We start from the raw sequence: 13,886 nt of genomic DNA, 5'->3' as shown, positions 1-13,886 counted from the left end.
CCAACTTGGTGTCATCTGCAAACTGACAGAGTGCACTGGATCCCCTCGTCGAGATCATTGATAAAGATATAGAACAGAACTGTCCCCAAAACTTAAACTTTCTTAAAACTTTTGGTGAGTTAACAGGAATACATATATGTAAGAGAGAGCCTAGAATGCTTGAACATGTTAATACTCTGCCCTCCTAGATGGCACAAAACTCTTTGCAAATTAATGGGTTCCCAAACAAATAGTACTGCATTTAATGCTCTCTTTTTTTTTTTTCCTAAGGGAAAATTAACGCTTACATCAGGTCTAGCAAATAGGGATTCTCTCTACCTTGCCCATAACCAGTTATTGAAGATGTTCTGCAAAAGAACTGCCCAATGTGAGGTGCTTTCAGCTTAAGAATTTTAGAAAGTATTTGCAATTCTGAATTATTTCTGCTATTTTTTTAGCGAACTGCTAAAAAGTCAGCCAACTTGCTCAGAGGGGCTTGTTACAAAATATAAAAAGTGTTACTGAGCCTGACTGATGGGCATGTACATGATATTTGAGAGGCAGAATACCAACTTAACCTTCCTCCACCTAGTTACATGTTAAGGTAAATTCTCAAGGAAAATATTAATACTCAGAAATATTGATTATACATCAAAACATAAATTAGATTCTTTAATAGTGAAGAAATAAATGCTTTCTGATTAGTTTACAAGTGGATATGACACAAGGGAGGTAAACATTTTGAATTGGATCAATAGCACTGCTAACATACATATCAGAGTTCCAGGGGACTATATGTACATAGTTTTGTTCTGAAAAACAAATGCGGAGAGCTCGAGATGTGAATTCTGTAATTTAGTCTTCCTCTCCAAGGTCCTGACTTGTTGATTAAGAACTCCTTTTCTTCCCATGGTTTCCCTGCCTATGTTTTGCTGACTTTTTCTATCTTGTTGGTTTTTGGTTTTGTTTTTCTTCCTATTCTGGTATTCTGCCTGCTTCATTACCCTCTTAATATCATGCTGAGCATTAATTCGTTGATATTTCATATTGCTCAAAGTCAGGATAAATTGGCCAACAGGATGCTGTTTTAACTTGGGCTCATCTTAGTAAAACGATTGTAGAAGTAAACAGTAAAGTGGTTTGTGAACTCCGTTTAGAGCAATGGAAGAACTGTGGATTCAAGTTGTTCACATGATAGTCTTATGGTTGTGTCTCAGAACGTTATAATATTTACAAGTCATATAAGATAGCCAAGTCTGGTTACTACTATTGTATTGAAGTGCAGGGCAGTCTGACGTGTGCTTAGGTTATGCAGGATGTCTTGGATCTAAAAGGGAAATTAACTCAGATTTTTCATCTACCAGATAGCACTGCAGCAGCACACTTATCCTTCTTTTGGGGAAATTCCCAAAGTGTATATAATCCGAACATATCATCCAGTACTTTTGGAACTTACTGCATCCAGCTTAATACTTGTTGGAGTTTATCAGCTCCTGTCAAATGCCAGATTAATATTGTCTTGGTTTGGTGTCAGAAGCCACATAGTTTTAATTGTACAAATGTAGCTGTGCCTTCTAGATCCCAAATACATTTTCTTAAAGGTATTTTAACCTTTCTCCCCAGTAAGGGAGCTAATGCTCCTTTGCACTCCTGCTTCCCAGCAGTTAAATCCACACTTGAGAGCAAGAGTGATTGAGACAGTAATGATGGCTGTAACTATAGCATGTATATTCAGTTGTCTAGTAAATTATTTTGTGAAATCACACTCTGCCATTAAAGTCCAATTGTTAGAATGACTTTTTGAGAGAAATGCAGTAACTACACTTCAAAAAAAGAAAATATCTTTATACAAAGAAAATCTTGATAGATGAATTTGGTTTGTATTGTGAATGTGTCTCTCAGAAAATATGATTTCCCATTCAGCCTCTTTGCTTTTAAGGAAGTTAAAATATTTTCTCTTTCACAAAGTATGGTGATCAAAGTGTGCTTTCATGGCAACAACCCAAGATTCCCATAATTTTCTCAAAAGTATTCCTTTTTTTGAAGTATTTACATGCTTCACAGTTTAGAATAGGGAGAAAAAAATCCATTGTGTGTATTAATCAGAGTATGTAAATAAACATTATATAAACAATCAAATTTCAAATTACTGAAACTTTAGTTTTGGTTCTTTATATTTGTAGAGTGCATTATCCTTAAGAGAAATAGATGCTTTATTATATTTGAAAAAAATGTATTAAGATAATGAAATTTTAGCAGAAGTCACAAAGATTGTACAATATACATGTTTAATACTTCAAATTCTTTATAAATTTTATTTCTGTTAAAAAGTTTATGATGAAGTATCATTCTTTAGACTATTGATTACTAGATTGCCACAGCATTATACATAGCGGATTTACAAACACTGATTACAAAAAACCTCTTCCTGTTTTCATTTTAAAGCTGGAACTGCTTTAAGGAAGAAAAGCTTTCAGACTGCACCATTTTACAAAGAATCAGAATTAATTCTGTGTATGATAACAGATCTACTTTTTAATTCTAAAATTACCCATCTTTATCCTTTCAAAGTAACTTTGGATGATGCCCCTAAGTTGAGCCTTGATCTGGCAGAGAATCAAGAGGATTCACATAAAACAAGTGGGGCAAGCAAATTTTGTAATTCTTACGGTAAAAGCAAAAAACAGATGTCTGTTGGTTATTGCAGTCTGCTCTATCTTAATTTTACATAGAAAGCTTTGGGAAAGGGACCAGTTGTCTTTAGGTTAGTTGCAATTTATTTAGAAAGTTAAAATACATGTGCAATACTTCAGCAAATAATAGACAGCTCTCAAATGTATTAAATACCTTCAAGTGTAAGGGGATTTTATTTGTGAATTCTACTCTGTTGTAGTTTACCTACCAGAATAGTGGTGGTTTGGTGGACTTGATTCATAATTATGACATTCAAAATGTTCTAACCTGAGATCTGAGATGAAGCACGCTGAATAAAGATTATATGTATTTTTCCTTCAGTACTGCAAATAACTGTCCTTTTAGTTTCATCTTTTTTTCCAAGATATCTGGGGAGTATTTTCCAAGCCACTTTGCCAGTTCAGATGTAAAGCAAGGGGAAGGGAATGGTCTTCTTCAAATGCTTTAGACAACTAACTGACATTAGGTCAGTTTTGCAGATTCTGTAGGAGTTCCTTTTAGTTTACGTAGGGAAAACTGAAAAGACTGAAGTAATACTACCTATTAATTTAAGCACAAAAGTTTTTTAGAAGGCAACTGTCACCGTGGGCCGGTGGTTAAAGTGGATGGCAGATGCTGTCCATTAACCCCTTCCTATCCCAGGAGGGGAAGGAGAGGAGAAAAGGGAGACACTTATGGGTTGGAAACTTAAAACAACTTTAATAAAACAATAACAATGAAAAAGAGTATAAATAAGGTTAAAACTAATACTACTAATAATAGAAATATACAAAACCAATATTGAGCTTCCCAATGATGACCATGGGACTATGTGCCACAGTGCTCAGGCAGCAGGGCGGGCACCCGGACGTCCCGGACTGGACTCTGCAGCAGACAGGAACTGGATTCAGGGATGCACGGATCGAGGTCGGAGGCAGGAGAGCAAGCAGAGTCCCACCAGGATGCAGGCCATGAAGGAAGGAGTGCTGACCCCCATAATCCCTGAACTTTATACTGAGTATCCACGTGGGTGGGATGGAATACTGCATTGGTCAGCCCTTGGTCACCTGTCCCCTCCGCAGCTTCCTGCAGGTGTGACTCTTTTCTGCCTCCTCAAACGAGAGCCCGTCGGGAACAAGCACACACAGGGGCCTTTCTGCATATCCCACTTCTACCTCAGCAACAACTACAGACATCAAGCACCATCAACTCTGAAAGCAGGCACTGCCCAAAAAACCTGTAGTCACCTTCAGAAAGTGCAGTTACTTAGAAAAAACTTAACTGAAGAAAAATCTACTGAGAGGAGAAATGGTCCTGTTTTAGCCAATCCAGGACAACAACTCCTGTATCTAATTATCAGTCTTTCCCAATGGTGCGCACACACACTTTTCTCTTTCTCTGAAATGAACTATAACCCGTTCACTGATAGTAAAATGATCCTTCTTTTTGCAAATACATACCTGTGTATACTTTAAAAAGGTACAAAATAGAGACATACTTAAATGATTCCTTGCTGGCCTAGGTAGGCTGCATGGTGTCTTACTGTATTTTACCATGCTGCACTGAGGATGGATGCTGCCACTCTGTTGTTCTTTGTGCCCACACACAATGAACTCTGTGAAGTAAAATTGTATTTAGTTTCCATTTTTTAAAAAGGCTTGGATAACATGGTACTGCCAGTAATTTTAAAAGCTTCGAGTGAGTGAAGAAATTCAACAGAATAAGGATGGCATTCGTTCCACCTAATTTTATCTGTCTAAAAATTAAGTGTCTAACTGAGTTAGACATCATCAGAGGAAAGAAAGAGGGAACTCTAGAGAATGATTCTGAGCTATCTAGTGTGGTTATCTCTGTCCGTGGGCTGCAGATGGACTCTAGAGGGCTGCCTTAGGCTGGTCTTGTTTGGAAAGGCAAATGCCATCTTTCAGTGGCTGGAAATGCTGTGAATCGAACCATTGTAAACTGCGTGGGGGCTTAAATCTAGTCTTGTCTTTACTGTGATTTTCACTGGAACCTGCTTGTTCCAGTATGATACATACTTAAGTTTCAAAAAGTAGAGGATAATTTTGTGGTTATTGTCAGAATTTTAGGCATGTTGCTGGATAAACTGAAAATAAAATTTAAATTATTAAGTTATCTTTTTAGGATTCATATTATTAATCCATGATGAGCACTGTTTGGTTTTTTTTTAGATGTGAATAGTTAAATTTTAGCAGATTTACAGCAAACAAGACAAATGATGTAATTAGTGATTGGTTTTGTTATTAGACAGTCATAAATCAGATGATGACATTTTGTTAGTCTGTTAACATTTCTCTCTAAACATTCATATTCCATTCAAATTAGCAAAGTAGTTTTACAGCCATGTGTAAATTCCTACTTCCCAATGAGTCCAGCATTGACTTACTCAACCAAAGCACTGCAGACCTTTATGGTTACCTCTGTCCCACCATTGTGCAGGCATTGTATAAGTTAGATTTTCAAAATACTTTACAATCATTTTGAAACTTTAAATTCTGTAAAAGAGTTCTAAAGAAAAAAACAGGTAAGAATATTGTTTGCAATACAGGATACAGTTTATTCTTTTAACTGTATAATGTTACACAATTGTGAAGGGTGAAATTCTATCTTTGGATGCTAATGAGTAATTTATACTGCAGACAAGATCTGTGTTATCATTGGCAGGGACAAGAAGGGGAGCTGGCCTCTGAACACTGGAAGAGGAAAAAGCTAACACTGAATACTAAATAAAACTGTATTTCTGATTGATCCATGCATTTCTGTAGCATGAATATTTTTCTGTCTGTAAACATTTTTTATCTGCATATTGGGAGGCTGGACAGTTAGTTAATATGAAGAGTAAAATTTTAAAAGTAGATGATAATTTCTTGTCTTTGTCTGTGTTCTTTTAAATAGGAACAGATGTCTCAGGTGTTAGATGCGATGTTTGAAAAGCTGGTTGAAGGAGGGGAACATGTCATTGATCAAGGGGATGATGGTGACAATTTCTACGTCATTGACAGGTGAATTGCTGTGTCTTATAATAAGTATTATGCAAAAGTTCATTGAAAAAAATCTTTCTCTACGTACTTGTATTTAACTCTTACATATGTTTGCATAGGAGAAAGAAAAAAGAACACACGTGAACCAGTACAGCTCTGTCTTAGCTACAGAAAGCTCTTTTTGAAAGGAAGCAGATTTTTCATATGGAAATATGTCACTGTTCTCTTTATTTATTCCTAGATCCCAAAGACTGGGCTTTTTTTTTTGTTTTGTTTGTTTTGGTTTGGTGGGTTTTTTGGTGTTTTTTTTTTTTTTTTTTAATACATAGAAAGAGATCTAACAGAAAACACAATGGGAAAAGTTTTACAGCTCAATATTTGAAATCTTACTGCATAACTGCTTTCTTGTTCACATGAATATTATTAGATCTTGAGTAGCTAAGTCATTACTCTTAATTTGGAGATCTGTACTGGAAAAAGACAGTAACTAAGTAAAAATCCTAGATATTGATTACTGTTGAATCCAGTGAGTTAGGAAGAGCATTTACTTTGGCACCCTTCACTAGTCTGTTGATACAGACTCCAGCCATGCTGTCCCAAAACACCTTTTCTTATTTGTACTTTAAGTTTTAGGCTAAGACAATGATTTCTGAGAGTCTTTGAAAGGAATATTACGCTAGAACTCTAAAGAAATGCAAAGGTTTTTGGTCAGTGTAGGTCAGTACAACCAGCTGGTCTAAAGAGCTGAGTATCCCACTATTCAGCGTTGGTGCAGCCTCACCTTGAACACTGTGTGCAGTTCTGGGCCTCACAATTTAAGAAGGATGTTAAGTTACTCAAATGTGTCCAGAGGAGGGCAACAAACCTGGTGAAAGGGCTGGAAGGAGTGGCTAAGGACTTTGGGCTTGTCTAGTTTGGAGAAAAGGAGGCTGAGGGGCAACCCTCATTGCTCTCTACAGCCTCCTGAGGAGAGGAAGAGGAGATGGAGGTGCTGATCTCTTCTCCCTGGTATCCAGTGAGGGGACGCATGGCAATGGTTCAAAGCTGTGTCAAGGAGGTTTAGACTGGACGTTAGGAAGCATTTCTTTACTGAGAGGGTGGTCAAACCCTGGAACAGGCTTCCTAGAGAGGTGGTTGATGCCCGAAGCCTGTCAGTGTTTGAGAGAGGCATTTGGCAATGCCCTTAATAACATGGTTTGATTTTTGGTCAGCCCTGAAGTGCTCAGGCAGTTGGACTCGGTGATCGCTGTAGGTCCCTTGCAACTGAAATACTCAATCAGAAGATGCTAGAAGTTTGTCAGGATTCTTTGCTGAAAAGTCAATGTTTTTCAGCTTTGTGAGGTTGCAGTTTGTCATCTCTTATCCAAAAAGCTGCAGGGACTTCACAGTATTCTGTCAGCCTTGCAGTTTTTAGGTGCAGTGAATCACCTCTAAGCCCATTATCAATTAAATCATTGTACAGATTTTTGCATTACATTCACATGATTTATCAACACGTACCATACAAATATTCAGGGCTGAACAAAATGATGGCTTAGCATGAGGATGGCCATGTCACGTTTTACAAGATACTAGATTTTACTGCATTCCCAAAGCAAAAAAATATTACTAGTGATGGGGAGAAGAAATCCACAGTATATTAGATAAATATTTATCTTTATTTCATAATCTTATGTTGTTTTTCATATATATTCCTTCTGTTTCCTGCATCTCCTCTATTTATTACATTATAAATTAATACTATAAAATATTTTAAATGTTAAAAAACTTGTACTATTATTTCAGTGATCGTATCACAGCAATTTTTGCAAAGACTTGTTACATTTGTATTTAGTATGTTTAAAATGAAATTAAGAAACAGATACTAAGTTAGATCTTAATTTTTAGTAAGTTCTGGTGATCAATATATCACTATACATCCAGTCTATCATTAAACTGAGCTAATGTAAAAACTAATAACCCTATCCTTCCCTTTAAAAAGGAACTACTTTTACTATTTATGGAAGTAATTGAGATGTCTCTGCAAGGTGTTTAATATCATTTAAACAAGTGAATGTATATGTAAAATGCTTTATCTTTGGAATTCATGATATTAAAAAAAAATATAGTGAGAGGCTGCTTAGCAAAGGCCAGGACTGGATTCTACTTACTGTGTTTATGTATTTTATTAACAGAGGTACATATGATATTTATGTAAAATGCGATGGTGTTGGGAGGTGTGTGGGAACCTATGATAACAGAGGAAGTTTTGGTGAGTTGGCCTTAATGTACAATACACCCAGAGCAGCTACAATTATAGCTACCTCTCCTGGTGCCATCTGGGGTTTGGTAAGTGAAATACTTGTTTTAAAATATTATTTGTTTTAATTATTTTATATAAATTGCACTGGTATGCTATATCAGCATTAAAAAAAAAATAATTTCAGGAAGTTTAATTTTAAAAATTCTGAGAACTCCCAACACAATACTGACTTTTTCCAGAATCTGCAGAAGCAAACCTGAGGCTTAAGAAAATACTGAGTTTTTTTTTAAATTAATTTTGTTTTATTCTATTTTAATGACAATTTACCAAATTGCAAACCATTTGACAATTACTTAGACACATATATAAAATGTATTCCCACATCTTGATAGGAAATGCCTTTGGTTCTGGAGTAAGCCAAATATGAGGTTATTTATCAGTCTTATACTATCTGGATTTTGACAACTGTAATAGAATTTACCAAAAGAGTAAAACTGGGGTAGCCATCTTCAAGATATACATATCAATCTAATGACTGATCCCAAGATAATGTTTTCCTGTTGAAGGGAAACACGTGTTTTTTCACCAACTTAATGCATATGACTTTTGGGATCATGGCAGAGTTTAGGGCACTATAAAAATGGTTTTCAATTGGATTGGGTTGTATTGGCCAGCAAGTCCCACCTGTAACAGTGAAGGCTTGCAAAGCATTTCACCTCTGTCTGTCACCAGGACGCAGTCATATAAAGTTAAGAGAAGAAGACAGCGTATGTGTAGTTTTTCCATCTGTCTGCTTCATTTGGATTGCCAAATACTAAGGAATGTCCAGTTGGCTGTTTAGGGCAGCAATGAGTCTTGTTCTGCTGCAATAGCAGAAAGTGGACTGTGACCCAAGACCCAGACCCCTGTATTTTAGTTTTGTTTGTCTAATGATATAAAAACCTCTTTGAGTACATATGAATATATATGAGATCTCAGGATAATGAATAAATGTTGTAAATTAAATACTCAAATATTGAGGATTTCTTAAATATCTTAAATTACCCACTCAGTGTTCATTGTGTACCCAACCCGTTTAAGGTAAACTCTCTACCCTCTATATGTAAACGCTATATGTATTCTCTGCCAAAGGGCAGAGAAGCTTTTCACAACGTGAATCAGATCAGGAGCTTAACTTTAGAAGCTCCTGATTGACCTCTAGAGGAATCTTTCTCAACTGTGACTGTATGAGGAGACTAGCCAGCTGGTTTGACGGCTACATTGAGTGACTCAAATTGGGTAATTTGAACATATTCAGCCATTTATAAAGTATTTTCTATCACACACGTATTTTCTGTTAATAAGCTCTCTTTTTCTCTTTTTGTTTACAGGACAGGGTAACATTCCGAAGAATCATTGTAAAAAATAATGCCAAAAAGAGAAGAATGTATGAAAATTTTATTGAGTCATTGCCATTCCTTAAATCTTTAGAAGTAAGATTTCTATTGCATTCTATTTTAATGGCTGTATCAGAGGTATCTGATAAGATTCTGCTTTTTCCAAGTTTAAATTTGGAATTCAAATTTTCTCCACAATAAAATTTTGCATACTTTTGTTTTGGAGCAAGACCATATTTTTGATATTTCTACATTTTCAGGATAAAGAACTATTGTTAATACTGGTTTTGGTTTTTTTTTTTAAAAAGTGTACTTTTTTTACCTTTACCTTAATTTTCTTAAGCTTAATTTTATTAGATATTAGCCAATAAAATTAAACAATGACTTAGGGAATTTCAAAATATTTTTATTTAACAGCTGTATTTTTACATATGTGCTTTTCTGAAAATAGTTTTGAAGACTTGGGATATATCGACCTCTTACAAAAATGGAAGCTCTAATAAAACATCTAGCTTTTAAGACTATACTGTATTCTCTGGAGCACGATTCAGCAGTTCTTCCTTTTTTTAATGATTATCAAAACAGGAAAATAAAGATACATTATTCTGTGCAAAGATTCATGAAAAGAATTATGAAAGGGCTTTCTAAATATAATATCATCATGGTAACCAAATATTTCTTACATTTTCTTTTTTTTAAATGAAGGTATCTGAGCGTTTAAAAGTGGTTGATGTGATTGGCACCAAAGTGTACAAAGATGGAGAACAAATCATTGCTCAGGTACAGTTTATTTCTAGTTTCAGGTTTTTCTTTTCCAATAGGTAACAATGATCATGTTATCTATAGACAATACATACTTTTAAACTATGTTTTTCTTTCTCAATTGAAAAAAACCCAATGAATCTTGCATCTAAGAGAGGTGATTATTTTGCTTCAGAAGCTAATTTTTCACTTATGGTACTTTGAAAAACATCCCTCTTTCTTGATATGAATAAAGGAGTAAATATTTTTAGTATATTTAGAAATTCAAATTATGTAAGAGAATGATTGCTTCCAATAAGGAGCACTGAAGACTTACCTTGGTTTTGTTGTTAAAATATGATAATCTTTTGAAGAAGAACGCAGAAGTAAACTCTTCAAAGTAGGCAACTGAGATTGTCTTGCCTCAAAATAATTACTGGATATTAGCTAGCCCTTGGAGGCTTTTTATACTGGAAACTCCATGAGGGAAATAATTTGGAAGGAATACAAATGTGGAGAAACAGGAGTAAGGATCCTAAAATCCTCCATAACACTGTTTTTCTCTGCTTTTTTGTATAAGGCACAGTCAGCTATGTCTTTTCATGAAAAGGTCTTGCTGTCAGTTCTGTATAGATGTTTTGATTATTATGTGCCTAGAGTATGGCTTTGACATTAAAAGTGATTTCTTTTGCAACAGATATCAAAAAGATGAGCTTTAAGGCACTGACTGCAAATATTTTAATGTTACCAATAAACTAAAAAGGATATTTCACATTTCCTTTACTCATTTTATTTTTTTCTTCTACAGGGTGACTTGGCTGATTCTTTCTTCATTGTGGAATCTGGAGAAGTAAGGATTATAATGACAAGGAAGGTAAACATCCCTAAAACACAGAATTTTATTGTTTTTAAATCTTGATCTATTCTAAGTGTCAAACAGTAGTGCTACTATTGTTACTAATTTTGCTTATGCAATCCTAAGTTCAGCAAATCTCTCTCTCACTCTCTCTCTTCCTTTCTTTTTCTTTTTTTACTTGATATTTCAGGGTAAACAAGATGTGGAAGAGAATGGAGCAGTTGAGATAGCTCGATGCTCAAGAGGACAATATTTTGGAGAACTTGCTCTTGTAACTAACAAACCACGAGCTGCTTCTGCATTTGCTCTTGGCACTGTCAAATGTTTAGGTACTGTTCAGTAATATTTTATATCTAATATAAAGTGATACATAATCTATCTGTTTTTATTGTGAACTCTGTCTTTCTCCAGAATACAAGATTTTAATTACATTTACACAAATTTAAGTACATCATCTATTGCTGTGCATTCCTATTTACATTATTTATCTGCAAAAATTATTTGCAGTTGATAACTGACATTAAACACAAATTCTCCAATGTCTCTTTGATCACATGGAAGTAAAAATTGTTTCAGGACAGTAATGCTGCAAACCATTTATAGCTATCGGATAAATGTCTAATACTCCACAGAAAGGTAAAGTATTTATTTTCTCAGTAGACTGACTCTCATCCAAGAAATAACTGTGGTAGAAATCCTGTCCTGTTTTATCACCACGACTTAAGCTTTAACAAATTCTTTGTCTTCCTTCACCAGCTGTTAATTTAATCATTCCATCACACTGAAGCCTCAGGCACAGGAAAAGCAAAGACTGTAGGAGTTGTGCTTATAGACAATACTTTGCATCCATTGCTTTTCATGGTCTGATGTTTAGCTCCTAAATATTTGTATCTAATGATGAGAAAAATGTAAACTGCAAAGACAGATTTGGCATTCTTGAATGACAGTTTGATTACCAAGCCAGTAACCAACAAGTTTCTCACTTACTTATAAAGGTATTAATTTTTTTAAAGTTCTTATCTCCGAACACACGGAAATGATAAGGCAGTAAAGATCAATGACAGAGAGGAAACAATAAGAGGCAGTGGTGAAGAAGTCATTACCTAGTATGGGTGAGTCACTAAGATTTGTGGCACTTCCCAAATAGCAGAGATCTTGAACTTTTCTCAGGAGCCAAGAGACTACAGGCTATCAGGTTGGAAGCTGGTTGAACTATGAAGTTTCCTCCCTGGCCTATTGGCTAGAACTGTAAAGGATAGCATTATGTGATCAGGTAAAGAAAATATTCTGGTCAGCTATACATTGACATTGCTTGTGAATTACTGTCTCCAACTTTTCGTATGTTTGCTAGGAAGTAAGTATCTATTACAATTTCCACTGTGGGTGGAAGCAAGTGAAAATAGCAAGGAGATACGCTAACTTGGACACCAAATACAGCCAACATCAGCAAAGGATGTGGTTTTTTGAAATTTCAAGGGTCTTAAAAATGTATTCTGTGGAGGAATCCAGGCCCCTCCAGACTTCTTCAGCAGCTCTTAGGTGACATACATCTTTACATGAAAATATTTTTAAAATAAGAAATGCAGCAAATTCTAAGTTTATTTATGAAGTTTTGAGACAGCAATGTGTAGGCTGATCTTGGTTTTGCTACGGTAAGTGGTTCTTTTCTGTGCAAACAAAGTATATGCCTCAGTAGTATCTGTCCTGTTATTTAAAATTTTACATTGGAATGTCATAAACAAGATTAGTGTCTGCAACTGACGAGCACATTATATTCTTTCTCTTTCTCTCCCCTTTTGTCTTAGTTATGGATGTGCAGGCATTTGAAAGGCTTTTGGGACCTTGTATGGAAATTCTGAAAAGAAACATTGCAAACTATGAAGAGCAGCTAGTTGCTCTGTTTGGAACAAACATGGACATTGCCGATCCCAGTGCATGAATTAAACATTGGAGCAACAAGATCTGTTATGAGAATATAGCACAGTAGTGGTTAGTCCACTGAGAAACTGTCTCTCTTCCTATAGATGCCAAGCATTTTCCGTGATTTTAAGAGTGGGTTTGGGGGTATTTTTTGAACTTATTACAGTGGAAATACTAGTAAACAAAACAGGAATTTAATAAATTGTGGGCTTGATTTTTGAAAGTGCTTAGCATTGATGGTTCCAGCTGGCATTAAGACAACCTGTAGTAGCACAGCACCTTTGAAAATCAAGTCCTTTAACATAGCATTTCCTTAAAGAGTAGATTTCAAAAAAAACCCACATGCGATGAACTTGTTAAACTGGCTTCTGTTCTTCAAAAAGGTTACAACTTTTCTGGAAAGACTGTTAGTTTGACTGTGGTATGTTGAAAGTATTAGTGCACACAAAGTGTTTATATGTATTAATACAGAAGATATACAGTAGATATTACTTTCTGACTATTACAGTTGTCATGATTTTATGTTGCATTTATCACAGATGTAGTGAATCACAAGACTAATCATAAGATAAAGCATGACAATGCATTTTGTGTAATGCTCATGACCCAATTCCGATTTTTATCATTTTGTAATTTGTTTTAAAGTCCTCTTTGTTTAATATGTCATGTTTCAGCACGACATTGTAATATCTTATGCAATTTAGAGGACTTGTATATTTTTGCAATAAACTGCATTTTTTATTAGTTACATGTATTCTGTACAGTCTAGAGTGAGGACAGCTGACAAATTAACCTTAATGCTTTAAAAGCAAAGGCATAGGTCATTGTCATGTTCTACCTAATCATACATAACCTATATTGTTTTCCTTCTCCCTTGTTTTATATTTCTGCATTTTGTCTTCCCTATCTATGCTTGTTCTCTAGTTAATTTTTTTTAGATCTCACCTTTTTTATCTGTTAAATCTTTTACCTATTTCAAATGAAATTATCTCTGTATATCTCTCTTCCTTCAGTCTAATCTCAGCTATTAAAGACCAGATTCAATTATTGAAGTGATTGAGATTGAAAACCATGCGAAACTAAACTTGTCCTTGAAA

At 35.1% G+C, this 13,886-nt stretch overlaps 1 protein-coding gene across 1 annotated transcript; it reads left to right on the top strand.

Annotated features, from left to right (window-relative positions):
• Positions 1 to 5,573: 5,573 nt before the first annotated feature.
• Positions 5,574 to 12,943, top strand: PRKAR2B (protein kinase, cAMP-dependent, regulatory, type II, beta). Its single transcript, XM_009708415.1, has 7 exons — positions 5,574 to 5,675; positions 7,829 to 7,982; positions 9,267 to 9,368; positions 9,978 to 10,052; positions 10,822 to 10,887; positions 11,060 to 11,198; positions 12,675 to 12,943. The coding sequence occupies exons 1-7, from the start codon at positions 5,575 to 5,577 to the stop codon at positions 12,806 to 12,808; spliced, it is 771 nt and encodes a 256-aa protein (XP_009706717.1). The 5' UTR covers position 5,574; the 3' UTR covers positions 12,809 to 12,943.
• The last annotated feature ends 943 nt before the right edge of the window (positions 12,944 to 13,886 follow it).

The sequence above is a fragment of the Cariama cristata genome, unplaced genomic scaffold, assembly GCF_000690535.1.
Source record: "Cariama cristata isolate BGI_N322 unplaced genomic scaffold, ASM69053v1 scaffold18349, whole genome shotgun sequence".
NCBI lineage: Eukaryota > Metazoa > Chordata > Aves > Cariamiformes > Cariamidae > Cariama > Cariama cristata.
Note: the sequence above shows the minus strand (reverse complement) of the source record. Positions and strands in the feature narration are given on the sequence as shown.

What these genes read in the sequence shown, in the direction of transcription:
- PRKAR2B (XM_009708415.1), top strand. Translation starts at nt 5,575, where the DNA reads ATGTCTCAGGTGTTAGATGCGATGTTTGAAAAGCTGGTTGAAGGAGGG. An exon ending in CTGGTGCCATCTGGGGTTTG is followed by an intron (nt 7,983 to 9,266) that starts GTAAGTGAAATA and finishes TTTTGTTTACAG; the next exon opens with GACAGGGTAACATTCCGAAG. An exon ending in GAGAACAAATCATTGCTCAG is followed by an intron (nt 10,053 to 10,821) that starts GTACAGTTTATT and finishes TTTCTTCTACAG; the next exon opens with GGTGACTTGGCTGATTCTTT.